Source organism: Nematolebias whitei, unplaced genomic scaffold, assembly GCF_014905685.2.
Source record: "Nematolebias whitei isolate Nwh7 unplaced genomic scaffold, NemWhi1 Nwh_scaf_164, whole genome shotgun sequence".
Classification (NCBI taxonomy): domain Eukaryota; kingdom Metazoa; phylum Chordata; class Actinopteri; order Cyprinodontiformes; family Rivulidae; genus Nematolebias; species Nematolebias whitei.
Window position 1 is genome coordinate 1 of NW_023618709.1, and position 19,566 is coordinate 19,566.

The following is a 19,566-nucleotide window of genomic DNA, read 5'->3' on the forward strand; positions in this document are numbered from 1 at the left end:
ATTAATCTTCATCTCATTCTCAAATCTCTGATATCAAAGGAAATGTTTCAGTGGTTATCCTTACATGGGACAAACAGGCCCAGCAGACTGGACTGACACTTTTCACTGACGACACTGAATCAGCGAGGTGACTAAAACGTGTTTTTGTGTGTCTCAGTTCCAGTTTGAGATCGGTCTGCTGTTTGCAGTGACGCTGTCGTCATTGGTGTGTCTGAGCCGTCTCTACACTGGAATGCACTCAGTTCTGGTGAGCATGTCACTTCACACTTACACACAAGGTATTCATACGATGACAGGAAAAATTAAAGCTAATACAAGATTAAAGTATGTGTCCAAGTATTCTCTCAGTCCTGGAAATCTGCCGTAGATGTTGGCAGTAATGATTTAATGTTTGCATGTAGCTCTTTGACTTCACATTAAACAGATACAGATCATAAAAATGATTTTAGTGTATGAAAACTGGTTCTCTTGCTTTAGACTAATTAAAGAAAATACCCTAAATATACCTTCCATATCCAGTGACACATTGTATAGCAAAAGTATTCACCCCTTCTAGTATTGTTTTGTTGCTTTAGAACCTGTACTTTATATGGATTTTCAGTTTGATTAAAACCAATGAACCAACACACAATACTCCAGATTAATCATGTTAAATTAAGGGAAAATGTTTAAAATAGTTTTAAATAGTGTACAATTGAAAAGTGGTGCATGCACACCTCAAAAGTCATTACTTGTGATGCAGAGCCGTCCTTTGCAGCCGTTGAGGCAGAGTCATCTCCATGATCTTGGTCTGTTTAACCACTGGAGTTCTGGTCCGTTCTTCATGTCCAAACTGCTGCAGCTCCTTCAGGTTGGACGGATGTCGTGCATCACTGTGGTTCTGTGTCTGACTCATACCTGTTCTCTTGGTTTCCATGCTTGCAAAGCATTGGATTGTGAAATTAATTTCATGATCACAGACGTTACACCACCCGTCAAGTAAATAAGTAGGAGTTATCCAACAAACCCCACCAGAACTTTTCCTTTGAGTTTGTAAAACTTGCAATGGTAAGATCTGTTTTTATGCATGGGTTGTACTAAAAACTGAAAATCAAATAAACGTCCGCTTTAGTTGTAGTCATTTGGCAACACACACAACTAAGTTTAGAACTAAAGCTTCAGTTCTGGTGCTCAAAGACACTGGTACAAAACCAGCAGATTTACTGTACTGGTAGAAAAGTTTGTCAGAATAAATGTTAGAAAAGAATTCGTCCAGAGGACCTGACTTAACCTTGTTAGAATAAATGTCGCAATTTTTCTCTCTAAAGTTGAGCAGATAAGCCAACAGGGGGGTGGAGGGGGGACTTCTTCTTTTGGCTGCTCCTTTTCTCAGGGGTTGCCACAGTGAACTCTCACTAAGACTTGGATATTGTTTTTACGCCAAATGCCCATTCTGACACTACCACAGCCCTCTGTGTGGAGCAGAGCTGCCATCTAGGGTACCCCAGGGAGCAGATGGTGAGGGTTAAGGCCTTGCTCAAGGGCCCAGGGTGGGACAAATGAGGGTGGAGGCAGATGTTTCACCTTTCCCACCCCCATTTTGTCGTCAGTCCGGGGTCAAACCGGTGACCTTCCTGATAGGCTCACCTCATCACATAACTTGATGTTTCTGAACAAATGCTGTCATTGTTCTTTCAGGATGTCGTCTGCGGCTTCTTCATCTCGGCTGTCATCATTCTGATCACGTACCCTTTCTGGGACTCTTTTGACAGCTTCCAGCTGAACAGCCCCTTCTCCCCCGTTGTTACTCTGTCGCTGCTCCTCGTCCTCAGCTACTCGTACCCAGAACTGGACCATTACACCACCACGAGAGGTGATACCACCACTATTCTGGGAGTGTGCGCCGGCTGCTCGGTGGGTTACTGGGTAAATCAGCAGCTGGGGCGGACATTCGAGCCCCAGGGGTTGTTACCTGTACCCTTCCCCACACTGACAGCCCTGTCTGTGGCTCAGGGTGCTGCACGCTTCATGGTTGGAGTTGTGGCACTGGTGGGAACTAGACAGATTGTGAAAACACTGAGCCTGAAAGTGTTGTACGCTTGGTACAGAGTGCCAAGAACTGATGAGAGTGCCAGGAGGAGGAAAGAGATTGAAGTGCCGTCAAAGTTCACCACATATACAGCCATTGGACTCGTTAACTCGATATTGGTCAACAGATTCTTTGCTCTACTTGGACTGCTATGACCTCGAAACATCCTGCAAGTCTGATCAGTGTGGTCATCTCAACAACAGACCTTATATTTATTTTCTGATGCATAAAATTATCATTTTGCAAGAATGCGGAACATCACAGTGGGAATGATTCACAATGTGTGACTGAGGTACAGCTGAGCAAAAATAAAATCCTGGGGCTGGATGGGAATAAAGTTTTTATGTTGTACTAAAGTGATTCTTGTAGTTTTCTGTCTCTTGTTGTAATAGAAAAATCAGCAAACCAGATTAACTGATCAGATATCTTTAACAACGCCCATTTTCATCCTTCCAAGTTATCTGTCGGCAGGTCGAAGCACCTGTCAGACTTTATTTATAAACTGCTCGTTTTCTGTGCAGCTTACTTTATTCTGACAGTCCACTGGTTGCAACATTTTCCCTTTGGATTACCAATTATCTGTCAACAAGTTCAAGGTAAATGTTGAAATGTGTACATCTACTTGGTAAAAACATGCAGTCAAAAAAAGGCTTCAAAAAAATGCTTCATTAGATGTTTGGAACATTTATTGGTGCCTTCAAAAAAGGGTTTGTTTTTAGTCTAACAAGATGGTGTGAAAAGCTACATCACTGTTTTTGTGATATTCTAACTACAGCCAGGACCAGAAAACCATTAAATGATTTCATCTAGATCAGATCTTATTAAAAGCAGCCACGTCCACAGATTGAACATATTCCTCGAAGGCGGTGATGGCTTCCTCCAGCAGATCTGTGCCCACTTTATCATCCTCCACCACGCAGCCTATCTGCAGCTTCTTGATGCCGTAGCCCACTGGCACCAGCTTGGACTGCCCCCACAGCAGCCCGTCCATACTGACGCTGCGGACGCACTCCTCCATCTTGGCCATGTCCGTCTCATCGTCCCAGGGCTTGACATCAAGCAAGATGGAGGACTTGGCAACGAGTGCTGGTTTCTTGGACTTCTTGGCGGCATACTCAGCGAGGCGCTGTTCTCTTATTCTAGCCGCCTCTAAGCTCTCTGCCTCGTCGTCAGAACCGAAAAGGTCAATGTCATTGTCGTTGGTGTCATTTGGCGAGGCAGGGGGAGTGGGTGGGAGGACAAACTGACTTTTGGCTGATGGGAGACGTGCTCTCTCCAGTTGAAAGGACTTGATGTGATTGTACCAGCGCCTGAGGTGGCAAAAGGATTGTGAGGGAGGAGAAGGGATGGCATCGAATACGGCAGCGTCAGCTTGGGATGCCACAAAACCTTCAATGTAGCTTTTGTTGGCCAGGAAATCATTAAGTGCTTTGAGACCTCCCTGAGCGTTCATGTCACCAAAGACAGTTTTAGTGGAAGGCGGGGAGTGTGAGGGTGCCTGCTTGGATTCGTTGTGCGTTTGGAACTGGTGCTTGCGGGTTTCCTGCATGGGGACGTCATATGTGAGGAGGGTCTCTGCCGTGTAGCCACTGAAATCAATGGGTAATGAGACATTTCCATTAGCATGCACAAACCATGGCATACCAGCTCAAATTAAGAGAAGGCAGGCAACCCCCCCCCGCCCACACACACACACACACACGCATGCAAACGAACAACTTCTGATAACATTTAATTCTGCCTTTAGTAAAAATAGTCATGTTACTTGGCTGAGGGATCTCAGTACTTAATGTTTGTAGATTTTGAGAAGAGTGTTTTTCTGGACTGGAATTTACAGAGATAAAATAACCCTTAATATTTTGGTCCAAGATATCCAAGTAGGTGGTGGATGCCACACTGCAGTGTTTCCCCTGGGTCACCTGCCTTAGCAAGGTGACATGTCTGTGTTGCGCATGCTATGCTAGTGCCAGCAGTTGTCAAGCAGGGGGGAGGGGGATATTTTGGAGTGATTTTAGTTAGGTTGACCACTCCTGGGGAGGGTAACAATTTCCTCCATTTGTACACAATTGTCTGACTGTGGAATGGTGGAGGCCAAACTCTTTACAGATGTTTTGTAACATTTTCCAGTCTGATGAACATCAACAACTCTTCTTCTGAGCTCCTCAGAAATCTCCTTTGTTCCTGCCATGATCCACTTCCACAAACATGTTGTGAAGATCAGACTTTGATAGATCCTGTTCTTTAAATCAAACAGGGTGCCCACTCACACCTGATCATCATCCATTGATTGAAAACACCTGACTCTAATTTCACCTTCAGATTAACCAATAATCCTAGAGGTTCACATACTTTTACCATCACAAATAAGCAATATTGGATCATTCTCCTCAATAAATAAATGACCAGGTGTAATATTTTGTCTCAATTGTTTAACTGGTTCTCTTTATCTACTTTTAGGACTTGTGTGAAAATCTGATGATGTTTTATGTCATATTGATGCAGAAATAGAAAATTATAACGACTACACAAACTTCAAGCGCCACTGTATATATAAATATAGTGGTGGGCACTGTTCTGCTAATCCTTAACAGCGGAACTAACTTTCCATTTAGGGATTAGTGTTTTCAACAACTTTGAAAATCTTTACCAGAATTAGCTTACTGGAACATTAAATTTAAATCCAGTAAATTCAAGCCCACTAATTAAAACAAAAAAGTTATCTGCACTAAAATCCTACATAAATCACAATGGTGATTTAAACGGAGCTATGCAATGCTACGGGGAGCTAAACAAAGCTCAGCACCACCTGGTGATGTCAATACTTGCAGTATTTTCCCCACTCATATCTACCGCAAACAGTCTGACTAATGGTGTCAGTTTACAGCCTATAACAGAGACTTTAACATAAATCTTGAATTTTGATGTCAACCCAATTTTCAAAATAAACATTTTTTATGCATAGATGCAGTCACACTAAAATGGAAGTTGGTACCTCACTTATTTTGCTCACAACAAGCATGGATGGACAGACAGTATTACAAATACCCTGTCTTTGCTCCGTGACGGAGGACAATAAAAAATTAGTTTTACAACATCATGCTGGTGCTTCAGATTTTCATGCAACAGCGAAAAGTGATAATGTTCACCACAAACCACAACACAGAAACAGAATATTACTAATATGTTCAATTCATTTATCATGTTTTTTTCCCTAAAACATTGCCATGACAGTTTGCAGTAGAAGTTTAAGAAGATAAAATTCACAGGAACGGCTCGATGTCCATCTCCAGGGCAGAGCAGGGCATGGTCAACTCAAAGCGGTTAATGACATCTGGATGGAGGACTCCAAGGTGCCCTACGCTCTTTCCATGCACAAAGATCTCAGCACACCGACCAGGAAAAAAGATGGAGTCTAGAAGAAGAAAACAAAAATACAGGTAAAGGAAACAACATAACCTTTATTTGACTAATATTAGAGCCTTTTTCAAACTGGATGACAACCCTAGTAAGCGTTGTGAATGGTCTATGCCAGGTAGGGGTGAGGGTTAAAATCTGTACTTCGATGCAGACATGAACAATTATGAATGAACTCAAAAATGTAAAAATGTTACAATTTATTGGTTTTACCACCATGCTGAGGAACACAAAATGTATCTAAACAGTTTATTATGTGCACACAGATGAATAACAAGGCTGACTGACATAAAACAGCTTCTCCTACATTTAAAGCCAGAGTTTGGAAAGATTTTGGCTTCTATTAAGTTGAAGGAGAAAATGGCATTGACAAGACCTGCACTATATGAAAACTGTACTGGTACACATTTCTACCTAAAGGCGGAAATAGAAAACAGTGGTGGCTACTAGCTGCCACTGTTAACAGGAGGAGCACTGAGCGAGCAACGTGAACATGCCCACCTAACCTGGCAAAGATGAAGCAAGTTGCAAAGTCCAGGAAACTGATTGCCAAGAATTGTAATTGCATGTAATGGTTGAAAACCAGGACTTGTACGATATGTTACATAGTTTGGACCACGATAGAAAAATTATCATTCTATAAAGAAAATATACTAGCACAGCTATTCTTGTTGGCCTTGGCCACCATAGACTAATCTTCGGCCACCTCCACAGCTACTTTTTCCAGCTCTTCTGGGAGGATTCCAAGTTGTTCCCAGGCCAGCTGAAAGGCATAGTCTCTCCAGTTTGTCCTGGGTCTTCCCAGGGGTTTCCTCCCAGTTGAACATGTGGATGAGCAGCGATTCTACGCTGAATCTCTCCCGGATAACTGAACTTCTCACCCTATCTCTAAGGGGGAGTCCAGCTACTTTATGGAGAAAACTCGCTTCATCCACCTGTATCTTTGATCTCGTTCTTTCGGTCACTACCCAGAGTTTGTGGCCATAGGTCAGGTTAGAAACGTAGACCGACTGGTAAACAGAGAGGTTCGCTTTACAGTTGAAGTCCCTCTTTACCCCAACAGACCATCACAGAGTCTGCAATACTGCAGATGCTGCGCCAATCCATCTGTCAATCTCACACTCCATTTTTCCATCACTTGTGAAGAAAACCCCAATATACTTTTACTCCTCCACTTGAGGCAGAACCTCACCCTTGACCCGAAGAGAGCAATCCACCATTTTACCACTGGAGACTATGGCCTCAGATTTGGAGGTATTGATTTTCATACCAGCCGCTTCACACTCAGCTGCAAACGCTTCACTGAGAGCTGAAAATCATGGCATGATGGTGCCAACAGGACCACATCATCCATAAATAGCAGAGATGGAACACCCACACTGAAGGGGTCCAACTTACTGCCAGCAATGCAAACCAAACTCTCATACTGGTTGTATAGGTTGTATATTAAGAAGCCTGTAGAATTGGCCCCCAATCCCATTCTCGCAGAGCTCCCCCCACAAAAGTTTACCCCAAGGAACGCGGTCAAACAACTTCTCCAAGTCCACAAAACACATGTAGACTAGATGGCCAAACTCCCATGAACCCTTGTGAAGGTAAAGATCTGGTCCAGTGTTCCACGGCCAGGATGGAATCTGCATTGTTCCTCCTGGATCTGAGGTTTGACCAACGATCAAACTTCCTGAATAGGCCTTACCAGGACGGCCAAGGAGAGTGATGCCCCTATAATTGGCTGAGGTCACCTATGTAGTAAAAAGTTCTGTGGCGGTAGAGCTCCGGGGGGTGGAGGTGGCCAGAGATCCGCCTTGATTTCTTTAAGGCTCTGGATGTTGTGGAGCTGTCTTGTTTGACACGCCTTTGCAACATTGCCTGGACATTGGGAGAAGTGCCACTGAATTGGCATACTGGGGTGGTGGCTCATGGGCACCAGCGACCCCCGTGACCCAAAATGGAATAAGCGGGTAAAGAAAATGGATGGATGGATGGATGGGGTGGTGGCTCTCTTCTTGAAAAGTGGGGACCGGAGGGTGTGGTCCTGGGTTAGAGCCTGAACAACCTGATTTAAAATCTCCACGACCGGACTCCAATTCACACCGAGGACGGAGCTGTGTCTGGGATTTCAGCTGGTAAGTTTATGTTTGTTAACGTTACTGCAGCTGTGGAATTAAACTAGGATCCATGTAACGCTAACTTTAAGATAGTAGTGTGTAGCTTTATTTTATGGCCATCTATGTAGCTAGCTAAAATCAAAAGCTAACTAAAGATTGACAGTAACAGATGAAGCTTAGCTTGTAAAAATGTGCTCAACCATCGGGTCAGCTGGTTAAACAGCTCACATAATGTTCACTGTTTATGTTAATGTTCTCCTCACAGGAGCCTCTGACCGTGATGTGAAGAGGACAGACAAAAGAAAAGTGAGATGAGGGCCACAGGACAGTCACAAACTTTGTTGTTAAAAGTTAGCTGCCTTTTTCTACAGTGGAGAAAAGTGTTTCTATATGGTGGAATTAAGTAAGCTGTAAATGATACTGTTGACCAGTTAAGCCTTTATCTTTCAGCTTTCTATCTTATTGGTTTTTGAACAATAATAACACAACCATGTTATTGTTGATATTGTGTTCTAATGTCAAGTTAGGGAGATGAGAAGAGCCCTAAACCCCAGATAACCACAGAGAAGATTCAGGAAGAGACACAGAGGTACAGAAGTCTGCCATCAACCCTAACCTCAGTAAATCCAGTGACCACTGGTGGAATGTGAGGGACACTATGCCAATGCTGTCAAACTTGACAACCAGGTATCTGTGTGTGCAACAAGCATCATCCACACCCTCAGAGCGAACATTTTCCACTGCTGGAGACACCATCAGCCAGGCGTGGGCTGATTTGTGTCCAGAGAAAGCAGAGATGTTGATTTTTCTGAAGACAAACCGCTAAATGAAAAGGTCCTCAGTGTGTAGCAGTGAACATTAGACACTGACGAGTAAACTTGTTTGCAAGTGTTATTTTGACCTGGAAATTATTTGTTTATTTTTATGTAAGAAAACTGCTTGGTATGGAAAAATACCCAAGTTAAAAAATAAAACTCAAGATTTGTACTGTAATGTGTAACTTAATTTTGTTCTTGTTAGAATTAATGTTAGTTACAAAATTGGTACTGAAAAAAGAACCATCCAGGAACCGACACCGAAGTGAAGGTACCGACACAGACACAATACCAATTTTTTTTTTTTTTTTTTAGAAAGGTACCCTGCCCTACCTAGGATGTCCTGGTGCCAAGTGCACTTATGGACTCTTATCATGGTGTTTGTGATGGGGCAGCACGGTGGCGCAACTGGTAGAGCTGCTGCCTCTCAGCAAGCAGGTCCCTGGTTCAAACCCCGGTCCAGGGGCCTTTCTGGGTGGAGTTTGCATGTTCTCTCCGTGCATGCGTGGGTTTTCTCCGGGTACTCCGGTTTCCTCCCACAGACCAAAAACATGCATGTTAGGCTGATTGGTAACTCTAAATTGTTCCTAGGTATGAGTGAGAGAGTGAATGGTTGTGTGTCTCTATGTGGCCCTGTGATGGACTTGCGACCCGTCCAGGGTGTACCCCGCCCCTCGCACAGTGATTGCTGGACATGGGCACCAGCGACCCCCGTGACCCAAAAATGGAATAAGCGGGTAAAGAAAATGGATGGATGGATGGGTGTTTGTGATGGACAAACCATGACTAGCACAGAAGTCCAACAACAGAACACTGCTCAGGTTAAGACAAGAGAGGCCATTTCTCCCAATAACGCACCTCCAATTTGCACTGTCGTTATCCACGTGGGCATTGAAGTTCCTCAACAGAATTAATGAGCGCCTAGATGGAGCACCTTCCAGCACTCTCGCTAAGGATGCTAAGAAGTCCGAATACTCTGAACTGCCCTTTGGCATGTAGGCACAAACAACTGTCAGAGCCTCCACCCAAAGGTGCAGGCAAGCTACCCTCTCATCTACTGGGGAAAACTACAACACACAGGCACCAAGTCGGAGGGCTAAGAGTAGACCCACACCAATTCAGTGCCTCTCACCATGGGAAACTCCAGAGTGGAATAAGGTCCAGCTCCTCTCAAGAAGATTGGTTCTGGAACCCATGCTGTGCGTCAAGGTGAGCCCAACTATAAGTAGTCGGTACCTCTCAACCTCACGCACAAGCTCAGGCTCCTTCCCCACCAAAAAGGTTACATTCCATGCCCCAAGAGCCAGCTTTGGTAAGCCAGGGTTAAAGTACCTGTGATGTAGCTCTGTGACAGGGTACAAAAACTATTTGGTTAATATCAAGGCTAAAGCAGCATGATGATTGCCTTCAAACTCATGGAGGTTTTACAAATTTGCTGCAATACAGCCATTTTTAATAGGCTGTGCAATGTCCATTGGAGTCCTGATCAGTACCAAGGGGGCCTGAGATTTTGTCATTTGTTAACCCAGAGCAAAACATTCTTGCAAGCTTGTAAAAGTTTATAAAACCATCAGAACCACTTAAGCACAGCGAGGAATTGAATTTTACCACTGCATTCCTATTTAACACTCCATCTGTGTTATCCGTTTGTTCCTGGGATTTTGCCACTTCGTATTGGTGCAATTTGTCTCTGTGAGATTTATTTACACTTCAGTGCTGAAGCATTGCTTTTTCCCCCAGCATCTGAAGACTCACTTTGCGTTTCTTGTACATCAGAGAGATCATGAGTTAATCACAGTGTGTTGGTGAAACTACGCTGCCTTTCTTCTTGATCGTCAATACTTCCACCCATGTTCATGATCAATGATCACCAGTTTATCTGTTGTTACAGATAAATGCAATATTAAAAAAGCACCCCTTCTAATGCAACCACTCCAAGGAAAAGCTTTTTATTATCAGGTAGGAAAAAGGTTTTGATAGGCTTGGTATAATCTGAATAGTTTTCACAGTAATTGTCAAGGTGTCAGGGTGACTTTTGTGAAAATATTTCACATTATTACTCAAAATCAGCCACTTCAATGATTTAAGAACAAATGTTTTTTGTTTGTTTGTTTTGATCAGTTTTATACAATTCCACATTTCTCCATTTGATAAAAATATAAAGAGGATGTAAGCATAAAGCCATGGACTTCCAAGTTCTATTTCACGTACCGGTATTTTCGATTGAATGCAATACAACAATAATAACGTTCTGTGTCATCCCCCAAAATGCCTAAAACGCCTGAATAAATGTACCCAAATTAAGTTAAATGCTGTTCTTAAAGCCTAGGAGTAAATTCAAAAGCTTGGTCTCTCTGTAAAGTTAGTACACTCTGAAGTTTTGTCATAAATATTGTAACTAACTAGTATGTAGTTATTGAAGTTGAAACACACAGCAATCATATATTTTTCTCATCTGAAATTTTTTATTAATTCATGTTTATGCATCTGCAACATTGGCATTAGAAGCATTTGTAATGTGTGGGGGACACACTGGTGGGGGTCTGGGAGTTCTCCCCCAGAACATTTTGCATATTTGCAAATTGGAGCCTGGTTCTGCTGGAGGTTTCTTCCTTTTAAAAGGGAGTTTTTCTTTCCACTGTTGCCACTGTGCTTGCTCAGGATGGGAGACTGCAATGAAGCCAAGATTCAACTTGTCTGCTGGATTCCTTAGATAAAGAACTTTACTAATTGGCTTTTATGTATGTGAATGTTTCTGTAAAGTGCCCTGAGACAACTTTGTTGTGATTTGGCGCTATATAAATAAATTTAATTGAATTGAATAAAGCAGATGTCATTTCCTGCATTCTGGTGTATTTTAATGGGTTGTTAAACATCTACGTTTACCTACATAAGTAAACACTTGATTCTATTTTAGAGAGCATGGCACAACAAGAAGTAGCCTGACCAACAGCTCTCCTTGTGTGAATAGAGAACATTCCGCTTCTATCACACATCCTAACCCACCCGCCTACCCCAGTCAACAACACTGCAGTAAAGACTTACCCGGATTCGGAAACCTTACTCTCACTCAAATCCAGAGTGCTCAATTACAACAATCTTTACACCTGGACTGTATGTGCGTAGTTGTGTATGGCCCCTGTTCAAAAGTGAATAACGTATAGAAAAGCCACATTTCACCTAGATTTTCTTATTTTGATCCCACATTTAAAGCGTTTCTCACCAAGTTTATGGAAATTCGGCAGTGGAGTTTTAAAGACATTTCAACTGTAATGCACTTTAACACAGCGTCAGGTCGGCACTACTTGTGTATATAGGCAAATTAAATAATGAAAACATTACCACTAGACTTTTTTTAGTTGTGTTCAACACTACTCATCTAAAGGATGTTTCCCTTTCCAGTACGTTTTGCCATGTTTTAATTGAAAATAAATCACAAAACAGTATTTTAACAGTAAAGTATTTTCCGCCTTTTAAAAAAGAGGCATGAGCGCAGGCTCGGGCTAAAGAATAACTCCAGACTTCATTTCCTACTTCCGTTTTAGATTTTGCCTGTGAACATTGCATATCCACGTGACGGGAGTTTGATTGACTATGTCTGAAGTATCAGAACAGGCGTCAGAGCTGATCGGTCAGTTTATTTGCAAGAGAGTGTGGGTGTCCCTGGTCAGAACACATGACGAGCAGTGGATATTCTTGGCTCTGGAGAGACCATAGATAGACCCATTTGGTCAAAAGAGGTGTCATTCAAAAGAGGAGGGCCTATATTGCCATTTTGACACCGTGATATTTAAATTAGAAGTGCCTGTAAAGCATAGCAGCTGTTTAAAAGCAGGAAGACAGCCTGCGGGCAGGCCATTCAGTATAATTATTTTTTTACCTTAGTGAAAATAAGATCAAAAAGATGACACACTGACAGAACAATCCACCTCTAACTTGTGCAACCAAATCAAAGTCTGAATAAACCAAAAATCTTCATGAGTAGAATAAGAGTCGAGTCGAAGTCACAGCTGATTACTCAATTTGCTCACAAACATACTCAATTATACTGAAAGACAGAGTTGTCAGCAGATAAGATGCAAGGGTTACTATGGCAACACATACACACCAACATGGTCTATTCCCATAATGCACTGCTTCTTCCCACACTGCCTTGTTAATGTGTTCAGAGCCCACTGCCTGGCTGTTTGCTCATCACGGTGGCTGAATAATTACAGCTGGGAAATTCTACCGGTCGCTTCGGCTGCTTCGTGTCTGTTCGGAATATCAATCGGTGATGAGCAGCTGTGTCGGTTCACACGTCATCCATGGATGCCATGGAAACCAAATAAATAGCTCCAGGTACATCCTAAATAACAAATCATTCAATGAAAAGCCTACAGTTTAGTCTGGCAATTTTCCACCCACTCTTCTCCAGCTTTAAGCAGAGCATCACCATACAGTAACTGGTTGATAATTTGTAACTACAGTAGTCCCTCGCTACTTTGCGGTTCATTTTTTCGCAAACTTGGTCCATCACGGTTTTTCAAAATAAGATTGGACATGACACAATTGGCTGATTGATGGATGAGCCGCACGATCAGCATGGATTTTTTATTTAAAATTAATTGTTTTAAATTATTTAGCACCTGCTGCACTAGAGGAGAAACTTCCTCCTGCAGCTCCTCCTCTGTCATCTCCGTTCTGCAGTGGAGAAGTGGGCGTGGCCGAGAACGCAGAGTGCAGCCGTAGCAGAGCTGAGATCATGACATGTTATGCTCTTTTAAAGTGTTTAGAGACTTGAAAATTGGTTTAGAACAGTGTTTTTCATAGTGGGGGCCATCTTTCAACAGGCATTAAAAAATAAGAATCAAGAAAATGTCAAGTGGTTCATCAGATATTTAGCTAACAAACAAACGTTCCTCCACCTTCGACAGCACAAGATGAATTTTTATCCCTTCCACAAAAAAAATATTTCTAAACTAAACAAAACAAAACTGATCCACTATGGTAGGTATTCCTATAATACTAATACATTTCTAAACAACTTAAGCTGAGTTCATCATCAGAAATGTGTGCTTTTCAAAGTATAAGCTGTAGGTGGTACTCTGCGTTTATGAGGTAAACAGTGCTGTAGACTGAGGAAATATAAGGTTTTAGAAACACAGGCCACATTTTAACATCAACATAATGGGTAATATATATTGTCCAAGTATACTTGGATTATTTCTGGGTTCATTTGAACCATACAGGACCTGCTCAGTCTCTTTGTGTTGGAGTTTTGTATGGAAATATACAAAAAGTAACCTTTAAAGATACAAACACACTCAGCACAAAAGATCAATAGCTGAACTGCAGGGAAAATGGGAACTACAGTCAGCCTCTGCTCTGACAAATGGACCGAGACCTTCCATTGGACACAGTAGTTAAGTGAAACGCGGACATCTGTCTGTTAAGCATGTTCTGCTCGGCTTCTGCTCCCCTGACTCATCATGTCATCCTTTCTTTTCACAGAGAGGCGGAAGCTCAGTTGACATGTATTTCCCTGGAGTGACAGTGAGGTAGCCGAAGTGCTGATGGACACATCCTCGGGACGGATGAGCTTTTAGACCAGGTTGTGACCTTGTAATGGAGCTTAGGACATGCTGACATGTGTGGTGTGGAATCACCGTCTGGAATCAGCTTAACGGTGCGGAGATGGTGGAAAAATCAAAAGTTGCATGTTGTGTTTCCGTGTATGAGGTGAGACGGTGTCCACTTCAACTCTCTTTTAGGTTTTGTGTATCAGGTGGTCAGTCTAAGCTCCTGTGTGGGTGCTGTGTCAGTCTGTCTCACTGCTCCGCTCTGCAGAGGGTGAACATGACGCCCAGGCTCTGCCTCACACTGCAGACACTGCATACTCCTTAAAGGCCCTTTCACACACTGACATATGGAGATGTCGTCCAACACGCTGTCATATGCTGAAGATGAAATAAAAACATCAATCGGAAGCCTCATTTGGATGTATACGTACCGTACTGCTCAAGAGTTGAACCTAACTTAATGTCCCTAGCTTACACAGAACATACAGTATAACCATAGAACAGCATTTTGGACTCATGCAGAGCTCAGTGTCGCTTATGCCAAACGTATGCATAGCATGTTGAAGTATACTGTGACAATCCTGTATCATCAAATATGAAAAGGACAGCTCGCTGCACCCCCAGTCAGTAATAGTGAACTGATCAACATGTCTCAGAAGACATCAGACAAATATTTGATGAAGGAAGCTGCAGCAGGATTCTCCACCTCTGTGGAGATAGTTGTGGTCCTCTGAACTTCATGGATCCAGCAGGACTGATGAGTTGCTCATCATTTGAATGCTATATATAGCTGAACCCCAACACGCTGGCAAATACACTAGCTGTAAGTTATAAACACGTTCAGTAGGTTCGAGGGTCGTCAGATATATGTTGGACATGCCAGTAATGACCCTCAGCATGCAAACAACATGAGCCAGAGCGGACTGTGCTCTCTCAGAGCCTTTTATTAATGTTAACAGCAAAAAATTAGAACACAAACTATTGTCACAGCCACAACTCACGCTGGACCCAATGTTAACAGAGCCATTAAACTTTGGGCTGTCATCAGCATACGACAACGTATGCCATTCTATATTAGAGTGCTGGTACCTTATTCAAAGCTTACACCTAACTTATGTGACTTACACCACACTTAGGGCCTTTTATTTTTATACGGTGGCATACGTCACTGTGCATCAGCCTCTTAAAGCTCATGCAGTCGCTCTCACGATACATTGTTTCCAAAAGTCTTTTTGGTCTCATCTTCTCCCTGCCTGCCTTCACCCTCTCCTCACTGCTCTCATCTCTTGTTCTCTGATACTTGAGCCCATTGATTTGCAGTCTGAACGGGCCACCTGAGGCACGGAAGATTTCTTGTAGCGTGACCTTGGAGGTAGGCGAGCCAAAGAAAGAGGGGCATAAAACGTGGGTGGAACGGTAGATAAGATGAAGGGGAAGAAAAGGCGGATGTAAGAAATCCAACACTCAAATGACGTATGAAAGTCTCGGGTCAAACGAAGGCCAAGATTTACACAAATTGTTAAATGCTTCAAACGCTGAAGTCATTTCTTCCTGCCTGCTGATCTTTTGGAAACATGCAATAGAAAAATTAAATCAAAGCGTTTCATTGTCGTTTTTAAGTGAAACCTTTCTGTAGATATTACGATGCTATAGTCACGACATAGCTATCAGTTTGGCTAAAGATTAAAAAGGTCTTTCAGAATAAAGGTCATAATTAATCTGGTTTACACTTAAAATCTCCACAGTGACTCGAGGCCCTTCAAACTCCATGTAAATTATCAACCCATTAAACAAAGAAGCGGATGTGACAAGTTTGAGCAAAGAGAATCTAAAGCTAAAGTTTATTTCTCTGGCAGGCTGAATGAAGGAGAATGATGTCCAGATTAATGAAAGTTATATGGTCTAATTATTAAGCCTGTCACGATAACAAATGTTGCTGGGCGATTAATTGTCTCAGAAATTATTGTGAAAAATGATAATATTGTTTGAAATTTGACAATAATTAATCATTTCAAATTTAAGAAGAAATGTTGGGTTACTTTTGTGTGTAGTAACTTTTTATGGCCACTGGATGGAAGTATAAGACTGTTTGAACTCAAGGATGGATAGTGAGGGAGCAAGAAGTGCGTCTCTTCAAGAAAAATGTGTGTGGTGGGGGGGGGACTTGTTGTGACATGGGCTGTCTCTTGTTCCTGGTTTTTGGTTCTCACAACAGCGGACGCTCGGTGTGGTTTGAGCTCTTTAGCATAGCATTTTTCACACAAACTTTTTAATTAAAAAAAATCAGTAAACAAGTTCTCAGCTTCTTTTTGTAGAGAAAAACAACTTTTTACATGAAGGCATGGGTTTCAACTGAATTTTGGAGCTTCGACAAGACGGAGGGTTTTTTTCCCCGAAAAGCCTGTTAGCTTAGCTTGTAGTTTAGCTTCTCAGCTTAGCTACTTTTAATTATCCAAAAATGTGATTTTGGACGGTTAAAACAGATTTTAAAGAGAAAAGAGACAGGGAGGGGTCAGTGAAGAGCACCAGAGTTGAGCAATTTGTCATCCAGTGTCTTAAATGGTAAATGGACTGTACTTATATAGCGCATTTCTATCTTATTTCAAGATACTCAAAGTGCTTTATGCTACAATCTGTGTCCTCATTTACCCATTCACACTAGATCTCTACAAAGCTAAGTGAACAAATTCTAAAGAGACTAATCAGAGCTTTATCACATTCATACACTGATGGGACACACATCAGAGGCTATGAGGGGTTCAATGTCTTGCCCAGGGACACTTCAGCATGTGACTGCTGGTGAATTCGAACCCCCAACTCTCACATTGGACGACGACTGCTCTAACCACTCAGCCACAGCCGCCCCAGTCTTCAGTAGAAAGAGAGACACGAAGAAATGATAAAGCTGATAAATGAAAATGAGGTTGATAATTTTCATTTATCATGCGATTAATTGATTTATTGTTTATTGCGACAGGCCTATTAATTATTACTGAATTCTAACAGAAAACCTAAGAAGAACTGAGTGACTTTATCCGATACAAAGAGCTGCAACACTTTGCTTGAGATGTTTCATTAAAAACAAGTTGTTGCTAAAGCCAGAGAGCTGCGAGTGTCAGAGAACGACAGTCGAGACGGACTTTCAAAAATGTCTGCGTGAGTTCTCACTGCCTTGTTCGAGTCGCTTCGTTTACACGTTTCCAGAACTTTGAACATCAATTTTTAGTCAAAGCAGTCACAAAATCTTTGCAGGCAATTAAATGGATTTAAATCTAGAGCTGTATTTTGTTTTGAACTGCTACCTGTTAGCTGCTTTCTGCCTCTCACGTTTGTTTTTCCTCTGAAGCAGAGGAAGAAAAACAGCAACAGATGAGAGCAGATGAAGGGAATGAGAAAGACGAGGCTGAGCGCTCACGCTTCATTTAATCGACTCAATTTACATGATGTGTTGGGAATTAAAGTTTGTATTTGGAAATGAGTGTGCAACAATGTGTTCAAGTCCCTGAACGTCGTTAATTCATCTGAGAATTTGCATTTGTGAATGAAATTCAGATGTGTTGTTGCTCCGTGTGATGCCCTAACTTCTGATTAGTACACTTAAATCAGTTTTACTTTTTAGGTTTGCAACTCTGCAGAAAAATGTTTCAACATTGCAGTTTAAGTTTAGTATCAAGATCATAATGAGATTAAACCACTCATCTATTTAGCTTTTTTAGATTTACAGTACATCATAGTTCGGTTTATGACAGCTAATTACTATAATTTCTGTCGTACACGTCGCTCCACCATATAAGTCCATATTTGTCTAATAAAGTTGAAAAATCCATAAATATGTCTCTTCGCCATATACATGCCATCTATTATGCGTCACCGCTGACAACCCAGAAATGTGGACCGGTGTTGTGCCAAAAAACGATGGACTGCCAAATGGCAGCTACTGGAGCATGCAAGGGAGGACTTTAACAAGAGTTTAACAAGATTAACACTTAAAAGCAATTATTTGTTTGCTCCAAATTACAGTAAAGGTGTGTCTCAGTCTAACATTTGCTTAATAAATGCAGTTTGAGGGCAACATCAGCTGCATTTTAAAAATAGTTTTGCTGCCTCTGCTGCAAAGCGTGCACGCAGCTGGAGCAGCTGCTGCATTTTTTAAAAATTTAACAAGATAACCACTTTAAAGAAAATTGTTTGCTTGAAATTATAGCAAAGGTGCGTCTCAGACCAACTTTTCCTGAATAAATGCAGTTTAACAGTCAAATCAGCTGCATTTCCCCGGGGCGGTGGAGCTGGTTTGACGGTTCCAAACAGAGAGCAGAATGAAGCTGGGGAGCCAATGGCAGGCTGATTGTGTCATTAATAGCTGGTGAAGATTCTCAGTCATCCAGGACATGGTAAATTCAAAAAAGTTCAAGAACAAAAACAAGAAAGTATAAAATATAATAAATAAAGTCCAGTTGTTTTTCCAACATTTTTCAGTCAGGTCATATCGACAGTTTCTTTTTTTTTTTTGTGCTGAAACGTTTCGCCTTCAGGCTTCATCAGTCAAGGAAACACAAAACAAAACCTAACTGAAAAATGTTGGATTGTATACCTGGATTATTGAGCATGGACTTTGTTGTTTTCAACCAGTTTGACAAGACTGTCAACAAGGAACAGGGCCGGCAATCGAGGAGGGGACGTACCAAAGAGACAATCTTATCACAAGCAGAACTGGTTTGTTCCACTTTGGAGTAAGCTGTTGGGGGAAGTTTTGTTGTGCGTTTCCTTGACTGATTAAGCTTTCCGGACTGAAGGCGAAACGTTTCAGCACAAAAAAAAAAAAAAAGAAACTGTCCAGATGACCTGACTGAAAAATGTTGGATTGTATACCTGGATTATTAAGCATGGACTTTGTTCCAGTTGTTTTTGTTTTGAACTTTTTTGAATTTGTCATTATAGCCACGGGCAGCACGGTGGCGCAACTGGTAGAGCTGCTGACTCTCAGCGAGCAGGTCCTTGGTTCAAACCCCGGTCCAGGGGCCTTTCTGGGTGGAGTTTGCATGTTGTCTCTGTGAATGCGTGGGTTTTCTCCGGGTGCTCCGGTTTCCTCCCACAGACCAAAAACATGTATGTTAGGCTGATTGGTAACTCTAAATTGTCCCTAGGTGTGTGTGAGAGAGTGAATGGTTGTTTGTCTCGTTTGTCTCTATGTGGCCCTGTGATGGACTTGCGACCCGTCCAGGGTGTACCCCGCCCCTTGCACAGCGATTGCTGGACCCCCGTGACCCAAAATGGAATAAGCGGGTAAAGATAATGGATGGATGGATGCATGGATTATATGGGGGCCGATATGGTGTAGCGGCAGGGCAGCCGGCTTGGGACCCGAAAGTCCCAGGTTCGATCCCCAGTCACTGCACATCACGTGGCGTCTCTGGGCAGCACGTCTCATCCCCAAAATGTCCCCCGGGCGCTTTCAATAGCTGCCCACTGCACCACCTGGTGGTGGATGGGTTAAATGCAGAGACTAATTTCGCCATTGTATGGAAACATACAGTGCTGACATTGTGATGACATTATTATTATTATTATAGCCACGTTTACCTATTACATGACACAATGGC

At 42.2% G+C, this 19,566-nt stretch overlaps 2 protein-coding genes across 2 annotated transcripts in view; one reads left to right on the top strand and one right to left on the bottom strand.

Moving 5' to 3' along the window:
• Positions 1-157: 157 nt before the first annotated feature.
• LOC119429238 (sphingosine-1-phosphate phosphatase 2-like) lies at positions 158-2,263 on the top strand (the record flags this gene model as incomplete). The annotated part of the gene is made up of 2 exons (XM_037696908.1): positions 158-247; positions 1,678-2,263. Coding segments are annotated over 2 exons (636 nt in total), but the record flags the coding sequence as incomplete, so codon positions are not given.
• Positions 2,264-2,732: 469 nt separating this feature from the next.
• LOC119429239 (phenylalanine--tRNA ligase beta subunit-like) overlaps positions 2,733-19,566 on the bottom strand; it is a gene marked incomplete at its 5' end in the record, with an annotated part of 29,440 nt that continues 12,606 nt past the window's right edge. Inside the window, 2 exons of the mRNA XM_037696909.1 lie at positions 2,733-3,657; positions 5,333-5,480. Coding sequence (XP_037552837.1) covers positions 2,880-3,657; positions 5,333-5,480 — 926 coding nt within the window. The remainder of the gene's footprint in view (positions 3,658-5,332; positions 5,481-19,566) is intronic.